Source organism: Citrus clementina, unplaced genomic scaffold, assembly GCF_000493195.1.
Source record: "Citrus clementina cultivar Clemenules unplaced genomic scaffold, Citrus_clementina_v1.0 scaffold_4, whole genome shotgun sequence".
Taxonomy (NCBI): Eukaryota; Viridiplantae; Streptophyta; class Magnoliopsida; order Sapindales; family Rutaceae; genus Citrus; species Citrus x clementina.
In genome coordinates this window covers 23,527,021-23,541,894 of record NW_006262274.1, presented here as the reverse complement: position 1 = coordinate 23,541,894, position 14,874 = coordinate 23,527,021, and the positions used below count along the sequence as shown (strand labels likewise).

General features: G+C 37.5%; 3 protein-coding genes and 1 non-coding gene across 13 annotated transcripts in view; 2 read left to right on the top strand and 2 right to left on the bottom strand.

The window, feature by feature from the left end:
* The window catches only part of LOC18045171 (protein TWIN LOV 1), a 5,808-nt gene extending 2,523 nt beyond the window's left edge, over positions 1 to 3,285 (top strand). For 3 of the 10 annotated variants that reach the window (XM_024185563.1, XM_024185562.1, XM_024185565.1), the window contains 7 exons: positions 182 to 389; positions 502 to 566; positions 683 to 762; positions 919 to 974; positions 1,061 to 1,124; positions 1,984 to 2,100; positions 2,879 to 3,283. In XM_024185563.1, coding sequence (XP_024041331.1) covers positions 182 to 389; positions 502 to 566; positions 683 to 762; positions 919 to 974; positions 1,061 to 1,124; positions 1,984 to 2,100; positions 2,879 to 3,031 — 743 coding nt within the window. In that variant the 3' untranslated portion in view covers positions 3,032 to 3,283. Of the gene's footprint in view, positions 1 to 181; positions 390 to 501; positions 567 to 682; positions 763 to 908; positions 975 to 1,060; positions 1,125 to 1,983; positions 2,101 to 2,878 lie in introns of those variants that run through there. The other 7 variants (XM_024185564.1, XR_002905943.1, XR_002905945.1 and 4 more) reach the window with 7 other exon arrangements.
* A 1,064-nt stretch (positions 3,286 to 4,349) lies between these two features.
* LOC18045170 (aldehyde oxidase GLOX) lies at positions 4,350 to 6,572 on the top strand. The gene has a single exon (XM_006438512.2). The coding sequence runs from the start codon at positions 4,697 to 4,699 to the stop codon at positions 6,422 to 6,424; it is 1,728 nt and encodes a 575-aa protein (XP_006438575.2). The 5' UTR covers positions 4,350 to 4,696; the 3' UTR covers positions 6,425 to 6,572.
* A 133-nt stretch (positions 6,573 to 6,705) lies between these two features.
* TRNAA-AGC lies at positions 6,706 to 6,778 on the bottom strand. Its single transcript has one exon. It is a non-coding gene; the product is annotated as a tRNA-Ala (tRNA).
* A 2,087-nt stretch (positions 6,779 to 8,865) lies between these two features.
* LOC18045169 (protein NRT1/ PTR FAMILY 4.6) lies at positions 8,866 to 13,951 on the bottom strand. Its single transcript, XM_006438511.2, has 5 exons — positions 13,477 to 13,951; positions 13,223 to 13,328; positions 12,839 to 13,056; positions 10,469 to 10,903; positions 8,866 to 10,341 (listed from the first exon to the last, which is right to left on the bottom strand). Exons 1-5 carry the CDS (start codon positions 13,477 to 13,479, stop codon positions 9,364 to 9,366), a joined length of 1,740 nt encoding a protein of 579 aa, XP_006438574.1. The 5' UTR covers positions 13,480 to 13,951; the 3' UTR covers positions 8,866 to 9,363.
* Between the last annotated feature and the right edge of the window lie 923 nt (positions 13,952 to 14,874).

Below are 14,874 nucleotides of genomic sequence, written 5' to 3'. Positions count from 1 at the left end.
CACTTGATGTTCTCGCATAGTGGTTATACTATGGTGAACACTGCATACCAGTATTTTCTGAGTTCTGAATGACCTATTCAGGTTGTTTATGTTTCCTTTTTGGTTTGAATTTTTCCAACTAATTCTTCCAGGAGCAACTTTTGTTTTGGTGGAGTTCTTTTGATGAGTTTCTATCTTGCAGGATTAGAAATTGAAGATTCGTGTGAGGCAAGTGATTTAGAGAAACGAAAAGCTGCTACCGCTATCGACAACATCTTGTCTGTGCTAACACACTATAGTCAGTTGACAGGCAGATTGGTGTGTGGAAAGAGATGCAGCTTACCTGGGATGGGCTTCATCAGTTCTTCATTATATATATCTCTTGGTAGAATCAAACAAAGCTTTGTATTGTGAGTTGTTGCAAATTCCTAATTTTCTACTTTAAAGTAGGCTTTTAGCATTTTGGAGATATCTAATGTTTTTGTTCTGTGTTTTGTGCAACATGTTCTTCTCGTGTTGAAGAATTGATCCACACTTACCCGCCATGCCTATGGTTTACGCAAGCGATGCCTTCTTGAAGTTGACAGGTGCTCAAATATTTACCAAAATTACAAGAATAGCATAATATATTTTTATCAAAATGTAGCAAATTGTAGACCACGCTGTTTATCCAGCTTCTTATTTCACCACCCAACTTCTATAGGTTATGATAGAAATGAAGTGGTGGGGCAAAATTGTAGGTTCTTGAATGGGGTGGATACCGATACCGCAGTACTATATCAGGTATCTATTGCTATTTCCCGTTATCCCAAAAAGAAAAGTATATATATGGAATATGTACGAATATAACCACGCAGAGCTCTGATATTTTTGGTAACTTGAGTCCCCAAGTGGGTTTTTGGTTGGATGAATGTTTTATTTATCCCTAGTCTTCCACAGATAAAGGAAAGCATTCAAACCGAGCAAGCATGCACAGTACGTATCTTAAACTACAGGTTGATACTTGACAATACTTTCAGCATTTTTTGAAACTGCTCTATGTTCTTCAAACCTTAATAAAATCTTGCTGCATTCATATCAGGAAGGATAAAAGCTCATTTTGGAATCTTCTTCACATATCACCCATCCGTAATGCTTCTGGCAAGGTATTGTAGATTTATGGTATCCATAAGTCTTTCATGGTTGCAGCTGAACTTTGTGATGTTTTTCGTCTTGTGATTAATGTTAAGAACTTGTGGTTAGTACAATATTCCTTTAGCATGCTTTGAGATGAAGGATAAAGTTGCATTTCATTAAACCTTACACTGTAAAACTACATAGTAGTATGTAGATAGTCCAAAGAGTTTTGTTTGCCTATGAAATTGAACTCTCGTTCTAGTTATTGATTTCATGTGTCTTTTGCCCGAGATTAACAGATTAGGTACTTAATTGTTGTGAAATTGGTCAGCAACTGCTTCGTAAAGCATAAATCATAAAATGTTGCCAATACCTTAAAAACCGGAAAAAAAAAAGTTTTGAGAATTCTACATTTGTGGTGGTAGTAAATTTGTGCATACTCTCCTTGTATTGTTTATATTCTATCAAATAGTTTTACCACAACTAAGGGTTAACCTGAAGCATTTATTAAATTTTCTTGAGTTCAATGGCATGAAATCTCCACATCAATTGTCGGATGCTATGTAATGTTGAAGATAAGAGAGGTCTCTGATCTGGTCTCTACGACCCTTGTCTATTTTATTAACTATTTCCAATGGATATCATTATGTTGATTATGGATTACAATGCGGAGGAGGAGAGGATGGCTGAATGATTTCTTCTATATTTCCTCGTACTTGTGTCTGAGTTAATAACATGGTTATTAATTTCCTATTGAGTTTACTTCGAAGCTCTCTTTCTAGTGCCAAATAATGCACTTGAATAATTATTATTATTCTGCTATTAGAGCCCGGTATATCTTCTGATGCAAGTTAATGCTCATATTTTCTTTCCTTATCTACCTTCTAGCAACTAGCAAGCACATTCAACTCTACATCTTTCACTATCTGTCCGGTTGAGGTATCAAATCATCATTACCTCCAGGGGACAGCCTGTGGTTTCAGCATTCCACTTACTACAATGAAGGAATAGTACTAAACACTTTTCGGTGCATTAAACTTGTCATGTTCCATAGCACGCATTCAATAATTACATATGAAGGCATCCCAAGGCATTTTCCTTTATGATACATTGAAAGGATATCATTGAAACTGCGAAATAAGTTTATCAATTGATTTATGGTTAATGTTCTCATTCTTTATTCTAAAACATTCTCTGTTTGGCATCACAATGTCCATTACATTGTTGCAATTTAGTTATGCTTGTCAGAATAAATGTAGGAAACTAAGTTGAAGGAACTGATAAAACTGTGTGACGTCAGCAATGATACCCCCATATGTGCCTTAACGATAATGACAACAGTGTGGTTTGTGGGTCTGCCAGCCAGCTCATGGACTGCAATAAAGATGAATTCCTTCCATGATTAATTGTCTATCATGGAGCACTAGGGTACCTCTATATGTACCTTATTAAATGTCTTGACACCCTTATGTTTTTGTCCAGTGCAGAGAGAATTGCAGCAGTAGTACTTGCTATTTTTGTTATTCTGTGATTCTGTCAATTACCCCATTGATGGTTGATGATGGTGGTTTTTATATGAATGATTCAGCTGCTTGTTGGAACCGGTGAAGAACATCAAACACTTGCACTCCTGAACATGGCATCTAGAAGTTGCTCTGCTTGTTGCCTTCTGTATTCATAAACCTTATATAAGCATGAGTGCCCACTGAATCATGCATGGTTTAGAGAATTGATGAGTTTCCACTAATCAAATGTCTCTTATTGCGTGTTTTTGGCCATTCAGATAGCATACTTTGCCGCCGTTCACACAGAAGAAGGATGTAGGAACCAGGACAGACATGGGCTGAGCCTGGAGATGAGGCAGCTTAGTGCCATTGGTGCGATCAAGGTTGCCGTGAGGAGTTTATCAATGGGTGCTGGTCCTTCAAAATCGTAAATAGCTTTCAAATTCTTTGCTTCTGGTCTGATTGCTGCTTTCAGAAATAATATCACATTCTTCAAAATTGTGAATCCGCATATCATTGTAATCTCAATCAACCGGTGGCTGAAAAGCATTATGATTTGGCACAAAAAGAAAAGGGAAGAGTGATTGCCACGCCATGGAATATGGATTCCTCTTAAATGTAAATGGATCATAAATGAAAATGTTTCAATTCAGTCAGAGGGCATAATTTGGATGGTCATAGTTATCAAGTAAGAAAAGCATCAACTCAATCAAAATATCAGCTGATGCCAGCGGTATTTACTACACCAGCAGTATTCAAAAAAAAAAAAAAGGTAACGTAACCTTGGACCTCATTTTTTTTTTATATATTACAATTATAATTCTACTCATATTTATAATCAGATAAGAATCATAACTCTCTTTCATAATTCCGTAAAAGATATTAGTAAATGAAATGGAAATTCACTGAATTTGAATCTTTGTATTATAATCCTCTTAAATAAATTTGTTATATTAACATTAATTAGAAACTTTGGACTATTAAAATTTTGTTTTTTTTAATTAAGTCCTAATCATATTTCCTAATTCAAAGCTCATTCTTCTTTAATATATATGTATATGTGTGTGTGTGCGTGTGTGTACATACATATATATATAATTAAAATAGTACTGGCAAACAAATAGTAATAATAATGAGCATTGAGTAAGGATTTTCACAAGTCATTACAGAATCTGATGGTGAGGATGCTCTTTTTTTTTAAAAGTGCAAAATCAACTATTTGCAATGTTTTAAAACACTTTTAGAAAGAGTTGAGAGTGAATAGACTTAATAAAATAAAATAATTAAACATCTAAAGTTGTTAATAAATTTTTTTTAAAAAAAATCAGTCAAAGGGAATACTTGTTATTATTGCAATTATTATTATTAATAAGAAGGGGGATAGCCATTTAAACATAAATTTGGGTTGAGTAGAATGAAAATCTACACGTCTCTACCAGCAATTCCTTCTCAGAAGTAGTTGAAATCTAAAAGATATCCATGATTCGTGAATGAAGACTTAAATTTTTGGGAAAAAAGGGGAAAAAAAATTGCAATCTACTACTGTACAAAAGCTGTGGTAAACTAAAGGGGCTTAATGAAAGTAATAAATAATGAAAACACAGAAATATTCAGTTAAATTAAGTGGAGTGATTCAATTAATAAATAATGAAAACGCAGAAATATTCAATTAAATTAGCTGACCCCTTTTGGGACAGGAGTAGGAATATGGGCATCGTGCAATTAAATTGAAGCTCAGTGATTCAAGTGATGAAGGGTATAACTAGCCAACCACATGCAAACGGAGTACACTTCCCAAGGAAACTGCAGCGAAGAGCCGCAAAACTGAAGCGTTCAACTGACGAAGATCCATGAGTTATCTCAAAATAGATGACTTAAAATTTGTTTGCGAGAAAAATCACGACCACGAACTTCTCCTTTCTTCTCTTTCTCGAGCCATATACATACATATATGTTCTGCAGCATACGCAGTTAACATTCAAGAAATAATCTTCTTAGAAACTAAAACGCACCCTTGTCTTTAATTTCTTGACGAAAACCCTAGCTAACTAGCTAGCTACTGCGGTCTTTGCTGAAGAACGTAGCAATAATTATCAATGACGATCAAGTTCAAGAACCGATCTTTCTTCACTTTTCTCACTCTTTTTTTCTCCTTCTCCACACTTTCTCTATCAGTATCCGATCACTTCGACGGCGACTACAGTCCTAATAATAATATGCCCAGCAAATCAGGTGGGCAGTGGGTTCTTCTTCAATCAAGCATAGGCATCTCCGCCATGCACATGCAAGTCCTCAACAACGACAAGGTCATAATCTTTGACCGCACCGATATGGGCCCTTCCAACCTCTCCCTCCCTATTGATAAGTGCCGCAAGGAGGGCGACGTCGGACAACTCGACTGCACTGCTCACTCCGTCTTGTACGACATCGCTTCCAACACATTCCGCCCCCTCCTCCTTCAAACCGACACCTGGTGCTCCTCCGGAGCAGTTCTCAGCGACGGCACCCTCGTCCAGACCGGCGGCTACAACGTTGGCGACCGTGTTATCCGCTTGTTCACGCCATGCAACAATGAAGGCTGTGACTGGGTTGAGTTATCCAAAAATCTCTGGGACAGAAGATGGTACGCTTCCAATCAGATTTTACCTGACAATCGGATCATTGTCGTCGGCGGTAGAAGAGTTTTCACCTACGAGTTTTACCCCAAGATTGATTCTTTATCCTCGAGCTTGTACCTTCGTTTCTTGATTGAAACAAGAGACCCTGGTGAAGAGAACAATCTTTATCCTTTCTTGCATCTTTTACCCGACGGCAACCTTTTCATTTTTGCCAATAGAAGATCAATCTTGTTCGACTACATTAACAATAAGCTTGTTAAAGAGTTTCCCGTTATTCCTGGCAATGACAAACGGAATTATCCCAGTACCGGCTCTTCCATTTTGCTCCCGGTAAAGTTATCGGCAGGAAGTGACGGCAATGGGACAGCTGTCTTGCCTGATGCGGAGGTGATGGTTTGCGGAGGAGCACCGGCGGGTGCATTTATCAAGTCCGATAAGGAGAGTGTTTACGTTGAAGCGTCGAGGACTTGTGGCAGATTGAAAGTGACCGACAAGTATCCCGTTTGGTCAATGGAGTTCATGCCAATGCCACGTGTCATGTCTGATATGCTTCTGTTACCTTCTGGTGATGTAATTATCATTAATGGCGCGAGTAATGGTACTGCAGGGTGGGAGGACGCTGTGGGTCCGAATTTGAACCCGGTCCTGTATTCGCCTGATGAGGAGGAACCAGACCGGAGATTTGTGGTTTTGAACCCGTCCAAGATTCCAAGGATGTATCATTCGTCGGCAGTGGTGTTGCCAGATGGCAGGATATTAGTGGGTGGGAGTAACCCGCACCGAAGGTACAACTTCACGGCCTACCCGTACCCGACTGACTTGAGTTTGGAGGCTTTTCATCCCCACTACTTAGACCCAGAGAATGCATATATGCGGCCGTCCATCTTATCCTTGGAATCTATAGGCAGAACGGTGTCGTACAATGAAGTTTTCTCCGTTACGTTTGAGTTGTCCTCGTACAGTCCAAGTGGAGAAATCTCGGTGTCGCTGATGACGCCGTCGTTTACAACGCACTCCTTTGCTATGAATCAACGCTTGGTCGTTTTGAACGTTGTCAGCGTGTCCCAGTTGTCTGTGTATGCTTATAAGGTTGTGGTGAATGGGCCCCCCACTGCCACGGTGGCGCCACCTGGATATTACATGATGTTTGTTGTCCACGCTGGCATTCCAAGTCATGCTGTTTGGGTCAAAGTGACGTGGAATTAGGGTGGTGATTTGGTTGAAACATTATTGTATTGTTAGTGCTGTGCATGTATGAGATCAGAGGTTAAGTGTCATGTTTAGGATCGACGGTTGCTGCCGGTGCAATGTGATAGTCAGTGCAATTCTGTTTTGCTTCACAATTATATACGTAATTCTGTGGTATTCCTATCGAAGCAAGTCGAGTTATATTTTGATGTGTTGATCATTTGTTTAGTACTAATTTCAGAAAGATTTATCATGTTTTATACAATGCTGAAAAGGGGGAAAAAAAGAAAAAGTAAAATTGGAGATGCGGGGTATCGATCCCCGTACCTCTCGCATGCTAAGCGAGCGCTCTACCATCTGAGCTACATCCCCATTTGATTGTCTTTTTAATTGTTTAACAATTTTATTCATGCTCACTTTTCTGAGCACCAGGTACAGATTCCAGCTATGTTACCTATGTAGCCCCGAGGATTGAGGGATTACAAAGTGGGGAAACTTTGCTACTGTGTAAGCCAGTATAGCTAATGCCTATGGGTAGCTTTAACCTAATGAGGGTTCTCACTCTCACAACTCGTTTTTCAACCATGAATTTACAGAACCGAAGACTTTAAGTTCACTTTATAACAACGTTAACTCCGCAGTACCGTCTTCTATCAATTTTTGTAACTGCGCGCTGTTTCACATGTTGGGGAAAAATCAGGTTTTTAAAATTTTTTATAAACCTTTTGAAGATCGCTCTCATATAATATATAAGAATTGGTATTCTAGAAATCGTACCTTGAAAATCTGAGTTGGCTTTTTCCGCTGAAGTGATTTAGGCTCCTAGATCACGATCCGCCACCACCACTCCTGTTAAATCACGATCCGTCACCACCACGCTTGTTGGATCACGAACTGTCACCAATGATCTTCCAGGTTATGACTCAGGTTCGATCTGCACTTGACGTGTGGGCGCCTTTATCACTACCAAAGCAACTAGCACGAGAAAATTTTTCTCTCAACAATGGAGAGAAAAATCTTATTCTCTGATCTGTATCAAGTGGCTTTTCTATTTTCTTTAGAGAAAATAAGCCTTATATATCTCAATTTAGTCAAAACCCTAGGCTCCAAATAATGCCCTAAATAAAACTCACGTTGTTTTCTTTTTCAATAGGGGACCCACCTTGTAAAATAACATAAGGCCCCTTACACATAAGCTTATTAAATGGAGCCTCCCACTAAATGATATATTTAGGCTTTTTACCCAAATAGCTAGTTATCTTGCTTATTAGTCCAGTAGTGGTGCAATCAATTAAATGAGCTAACCTGGGGATCATTTGGGAACATACAATAGTGGCTACAATAATTAGGCCTGTAATTAAACTATCCCAATTATTTAATTCCAAATCTACTCCACTAAAAGATTGGAACTGACTTCCATAATTGTATGCTCGAATAATAATTCGTCCCAAGCCACATTGATTTCTTTACTGCACAATCCTTTGTACCACATCGTTAATTAAATTGATATCTCAACTGTCCAATCAATTTAATAACATCTTATTCCTTGATCCTTACTGGTTTTCTCTAATGATCATTTTCAACATACTAAATATGTTGACACACTCTGGCCAGAGAATTCTATGATCAAGTGCCGAAAACCCATAAAGAGATGTGTTGTACAAATTCTATATTGTTAATCCATAACTCCAATACTCATAATTGCTCCCACCAAGATACGGGGTAATCTTGACCACATGTATGTGTCGTGCCCATTGGTAACTCAAATGGAATAACAATTACAATCATGAAATCATAATTAACTCAAGATTAAGATTACAGTAAAATCAACGCCTATGAGATTTAATAAGTCTGACAGTTATTACAAAGTTAATTAAATCTCATATGTGATCCTGTTCAATGTAGTCGCACTACATCAATAAATTCATACATGATTAAGACAAATCATTCAATGAATTTATTACAGTCTATACCTAAATAAAGTGCCCCACTTTATTTATCAACTGCGAACTAAATTTATTTAATCATAAGATAACTTGTATTTATGTCTTCTGTGAATCCACATGGTGATCACATAAATACATATAATATGATTAAATGGACTTTAATACAAATATTAATGCAATTAAGATATTTGAATAAAATACCTCATTTATTTTATTAATCAGAAAAACTGTTTATTACAATTAAATAAACATATATACTTTTAAAGAGCATATTTTCCCAACAGCACATTCACTCAAGTTGTGGCCTAATTTTGAAACATGGTGCTCTGACACGTAATACTACAGCTAATGCCTCCTATTGGTAGTTGCTTCAACGGCAATTGTGATTTCGTGATATATAAGTGCGATTGGTTCTTTAGTTGCTTTTTGCTGGTATTGGTTTGATGAACTCAACAGAATCGACAGTCTGCATATTGATTGTTAGGACTTTATTATGTTTAATTTCTTCATACATTATAAACTTCTCAACATGCCTGCTCAAATAGAACTGAACATTGAACAATTTTGAGCTGAGAACCTTCCCCGCCGTCATTGTGTAGTGTTTACATTCAATTCAAATTTCAAAATGCATTTCTTTTTTCCCCCCTTCCTCTTGTTTCTTTTCTGGTTAAGTAATGTCCACCGTAATTGCTTTGGCAAACCAAAACGTGTATGTTGCTTCTAGTAAAATTTCAAGACATCTTAAAACAATAAACTGGACACAACGGTACATTGGTCGACTCGGTTTGAACTACAGGAACAGTTTCTATTCTCAAGAGACCCGGAAATTACTGGTAGAAAGACCCTTTCGGTGCTAAATCGCTTAATCTGTGCTATCTCCTCAGCAGTTGCCTCACCTGATGTATACAACTGAAGCAGTTTTCTGGCATATTCAAATGATCATGGTGTGACATAATCTGATGACTTTTTCTACATGCCTGAGCCTGAAGGCCGATGCATCCATTACTTGTGTTACTCATTAGCTCTTGTTGATCTATATTTGTAAGGAATGGCCCAGAAAAGGTAGTGCAAGAAATTCAATGCACTAAGCACACACAATAGCCAGTAGAATTTCTCTAGGTGATAGTGATTTATGGTGCTCCCAGAAAGCCATGGTTTGTTCCCCGAATGGTCTGTGACGTCGTTAACTATTGATACAATCACTGTGCTGAGGTAGTATCCCATGGCCAAAGAGGCAAAGGAAAGAGATGTAGCCAAAGATCTCATGCTTGTCGGTGCCTCTGTGAAGAAGAATTCCAACAATCCGGCTAAGGTAAAAAGGTCAGCTGACCCGAGGAACAGGTACTGCAATGCAATCCAAAAGAATGTTATGGGCAATGGACTAGCCGAGTCTAGAAGGCCCGAGTCTGTTGCCACTCTCTTTCGCTTGATCTCAACAAGAGCTGCCACCGCCATTGCTATAATGGAAAGTACTAGACCAATTCCGATTCTTTGCAAGTGTGTAATGCCCATTTCGGATTTGGTAACTTTCCGCGCAAATGGAATGATGACATGATCATAAACTGGTGCAAGGATCATGATGAAGAGCACAGGAAAAACGGGGAGGGAAGCTGGCGGAACTTTCATTGACCGAACCTTGGTGTTCATAGTAGCAGCTTGTTGGACAGAAAATGTGGAGAGCTGAGCCAGGCAGCAGTTGAGCATGATGGTGCAACCAAATATAGGAAGGATTTTTATCACAATCTTGACTTCTTCTACTTGCTGAACCGTGCATTCTAGTACCGGGTGAACTGGCTTGTTTACAAGCGCTCTGTTAAGGAATTTGAGGCTTTCTGTTGGGGGTTGAGGATTAAACTCGGTTGCTTTGTCCGTTCCCTCTTCCACTTCCTTGCCAGTTTCTGCTGGATAAGAAGGACTCGTGGACATGTTCACAATGGCATTACTAGGACTTTTACATGTGCAAGCATTGATCAGTGCAGCAACCAAAACCTGCAGGAAGTACACATAAAGTTGTCAGTCCACGATATATAATATAGTGAAAGAATGATATTCTTGATTCCTGTTGAGGCGCCACTACTGCAATTATGTATGGTCAGGACTTTATAAGCTTAATTACCTTGCAAATGGTAGTAAGTGGACTACCAGAAGGTATCTTGTTCCTGTAAAAAGATGAGCCAGCAAGAAAGATTGGTATTGACAACAATATTGTAATAGTAGAGATTCCAAAACCCCATTCCCATCCTTTATTGTCTTCAATCCACACTACTAATGTCACTGCAATAAGGGCACCACACGATAGACAAAACACAAAGTAGTTGAAAAAAGTTGATCTTTGCTTCCTTCCCTGAGGGCTTGCCTCGTTGAATTGCTCGGCGCCATGAGGCGGTAGTGACCCTTTAATCCCTCCAACACCAAGTGCCACCAGATACAGCCCTAAGAACAACATAGCTGCCTTCCCACCATCAACTTCTTGGCAGGGAATGTTTGGAGGATTACATTCCGGTGGCCTTAGAGAAGCCGAGCGAGCTTGCACGGTGAGGATAATCAAGCCCTGTTTCAATTGACCAAACTTGGATGAGTAAAAAGTTTCAAAAAGCATATTATTTTAACATATGGACCAAGTCGAATTATGGACATTGTGGCTGACCACTTGAGGCCCTGGGCGAAGGCCCAACAATACAACCCATAATTACTAAAAAAAATTAATGATGATAAGAAGCTCCAATGCAAGTAAGTAACGAGCAAGAAAGTAATCCAATTTTGGTGTCTAATTCACAGAATCAGAGCACCATACTTGTGGGTCCCAGCCCATGTGCTAATCCCCATTTCAAGTTTTGGACTGTAGAGGCCCAGAAATAGACTTCTTATGTCGCAGTAACTATGAAACGTCGTCCTTTCAAAGTAGGAGACAAAAAATAAAAAGAGGGAAGTGAGAAGTGACGAGTCAGTCGTCTTAAAGATGTTGGCCCCTTCTTTTCAAAAACAGAAGATGTCTGCTCCTTGTATCAAAGTGGGAAGCTAGTAAATTTTGCTTTTATTTTGTACAGACTCACATTACGGACTATAAACCATACACGTGGTTCATAACCTGCATAAAACAAACGACAAATGCTATGTTACAATTAATGTAACATACACACTCAACAACAACTATATAAATTGTATGGGTCCATTATTTGTGTGGGTCTATCATTTGTGTGGTTGTTGTTGAATGTGTATGTTACATTAATTATAACATAGGGGCTCCCAAAACATGAACCCTTGCCATTTATGGTTGTCTCGCTTTCGAAAATAATAATAATAATAATACTATAACAAGAAATATCCATTAAAAATTCCCCTACAACAAAGTTTTTGTCATTGGCAGATCGAAATTACCATACACCCCAGACCATAGAATATGCACGCGCGCGCACGTGTCTTCTATAACACTTTTGTGTGACGATCAGACGCTGAAGTAACATCTGGCATTTGCAAAAGGGAAGGACATCTGCCACGGTGGTCGCGTTTTACTGGGTGATTTCCGAGAGGCGTTGTCTTTCACGACCAGAGACAAAATCGTTAAGCAAGAAAGACAACGTTAGATATTGCTTTCAAGTTTGAAACTAAACGACAACGACATCATATCTCTTGTCCTAACACTACACAAAATATTTAACACGGGATACCCCTCAATTCGGGTCGGACACGGTAGCATGAGTGGTGTGTGTGGGACCCCATGGACCCCCCACAATTTAATTTTATGTGTTCATCGCGATTAAATTGTCATCGGTCGTCTCTCGCCAAAAAAAACAAAAAAATACCGGAAAATAGTCATCAATATGTAACAATGACAATTACTAGTTAATTAATACTATCTAAAAAGTAAAAGTGCACACGACAATTGTATAACCAAAATCGCTATATCGATGATTCTAAAAGCCCAAAACCAAAATTGCCCAATTAAAAAAGTGTAAAACTTTCCTCGTGTAAATTTCTCTTGGAAAAAGAAAGAACATACAGTTAAGTGTGGCAAAGAAAGAGGAAAATTTTTTGGGCTCATTGTAAATCATGCATAGATCATTCATGCATTCATTCACCAAGTTGCTGCTCAAGCGGCGTCGTTAGTCGTACCTAGACAGTGTTACCCAGTTCAACGCATAAAGTTGCAGACTAATCACAGGGTAACTTTATTACAGCTACAACTAGGCCTCATGCTTTTGATGCTTTGACTTGGTTTTTACGCTCATATTAATTTCGTGCGAAAAAAAAATGTCTGCTTTCACATTTCTGAAAGCGGATTCGGACGCAACCCAAAAGATAGCATTGTGTTTTGAGTTTTTTGGGGTTTCAAAATGAAAATATAGAAGGAAGAAGAATTAATTGTAAGTAAAAATTAGAAAAACAAACAAACAAGAAACATTATAAGACAATCAGACTTGATGAGCATTCGATTATTTTTTTTTTTAAAAAAAAAAAGAAAGGTAAAATCAAAAGAGAAATGTACCAGAAATTCGACAACTGCACTTATCAGGTAGATGTGATAAGTGGTGAGAAAGGCATCTGACAAGAAGCCACCGAGGAGAGCCAAAAGGAAGGCAGTTCCCATGAAAATTGTGACATTGTTAGCAGATTTGGAGGGAGATAAGTGCATATTTTCGGATAAATAAAGCACCAAGTTGCTTGCATTAGCCAGATACGCCAGGTTTTCCAATATTTCTACAACTGCACATACAAAATTAATTAATTTACTTACTAACTTTAACAAATGAAATGAACAAGTTATTCCATCAGTAGTATTTTCACCACCACACTTCATGTTAATTTAAAAAATATACATAAAAAAAAAAAGATTAAAATTTTGTATGAATGTACTTGTACATATACTGACCCAAAACAAAGGAGGCAGCAAGCATGCCACCATGGCGGCCCTTGAGGGCAGGCCTGTTCCTCCAGTCCACATAGCCTTCCCATCTGGTGAGCTGCTGCGCTTCTTCCTATAAGCAGCAAACAAAAAATGATCTGATTCATGAGCTAGGAGTCGTGAATGGTACTAATTAAGTGTAAGCACATGCAAATTGAAATTATGTTTTTGGGGTTTCTCAGAAAGGAACTAATTAAAAAGGAGAATTAAGAGGAACCCACCATCTCGAGAACAGTCTTGTTTCTTTTATTTCAACTTGGATAAGTTGGGAATTATTGGATCTCTACTGATGAGAAAGTTTATTGGATTAGAAAAGAAGAGTGATGAGTGGTGAGGAGATTTAAAGAGTTCGGAAGGGTGGGGAGAAGAAAGCTGAAATCTATAAGGGTCAAAACTTGGGGAGAGAATTGTCTAGAGACCATTCAGAAAATGACTTTGAATCTCCTTTTTCACCCTCTCCTCCCTGTGTTTCAGAGAATAAATTTTTTAATTTCTAATCATGACAATCTTTGTTTAGCCACTCAATGTCCCTACTCCCTAATATAAAGAACAGGGTGAAACAAAATATATTGGTAGGTTTTCAATTCATCTAAGATTGCTTGTAACAGCTTGTTGGTTTGAAAAAGATGAATAAATTTCCCAAAAAGCAGGGAAGAGCGAGAGCGAGAGAGAGAGGCCTTGCTGAAGCATCAAATCCTTCCACGGTTCCACCCAAAACAATAATAATAATAATAAAACAAAAGGATATTATCATTTATATACCCTATAAATGTTTTATTATTAAAAATATTATAATATTTTGAGGATGTATTAATTGTCTATTCTAAATTGACAAAAATTATCAGCCGACCACTAAATCGTTAACTGTCGTTTGAAAGTTAATGGAATTATAGTGAATTGATAATTTTACCCTTGAAAAGTATCACTTATATATTCTTAAATTCTTTTATTATCATTTATATATTCTTAAATTATCACTTGTATTATATGAAAAGACTAAATTATTCATATGGCGTTATCCTATTTAAACGGTAAATAACGGTTTGGTGGACAACAAATATATTTTGTCAATTTATGATAGACGATTGATACATCCTTAAAGTGTTATAATATTTTTGATAACAGAATATTTATAGAGTATACGAATGATAATTTTTTAAAAATAAAATAAAATTAAAAAAAAAACAAAAAAAAACAAAAAATGGGGTACCGTTTGTCTTTGTTTGACCACAAAACTAATATTAAATGTAAAGTGAAAGTGATGATACCTCACCCAGTCACCCTCCTAAAATGGTATGTTATGTTGTCTTTCACAGTGTGGCTATGTTTAAAGAAGAAGATCTTTTTATTTTTCTTTCCTTTATTAGGCTAGTCTTCTTCTTTCCTTTCTGTTACATTGTCAATTAAATATTTGATTAAGATAAGGGAATAAATTCTTTAATCCTCTGTACACGCGTAGCAACTTGGTCCTTTAGAAACCAGCTTGACTTATTAACTAGGGAATTCTTTAAGATAATATATATGTATATATATATATAAGTATGTTATAACTTAAAATTTTGTATTTTAAAAAAACGCATAAATCGTATAGTTTAAATGCTTTAAATTTTAAATTTCTT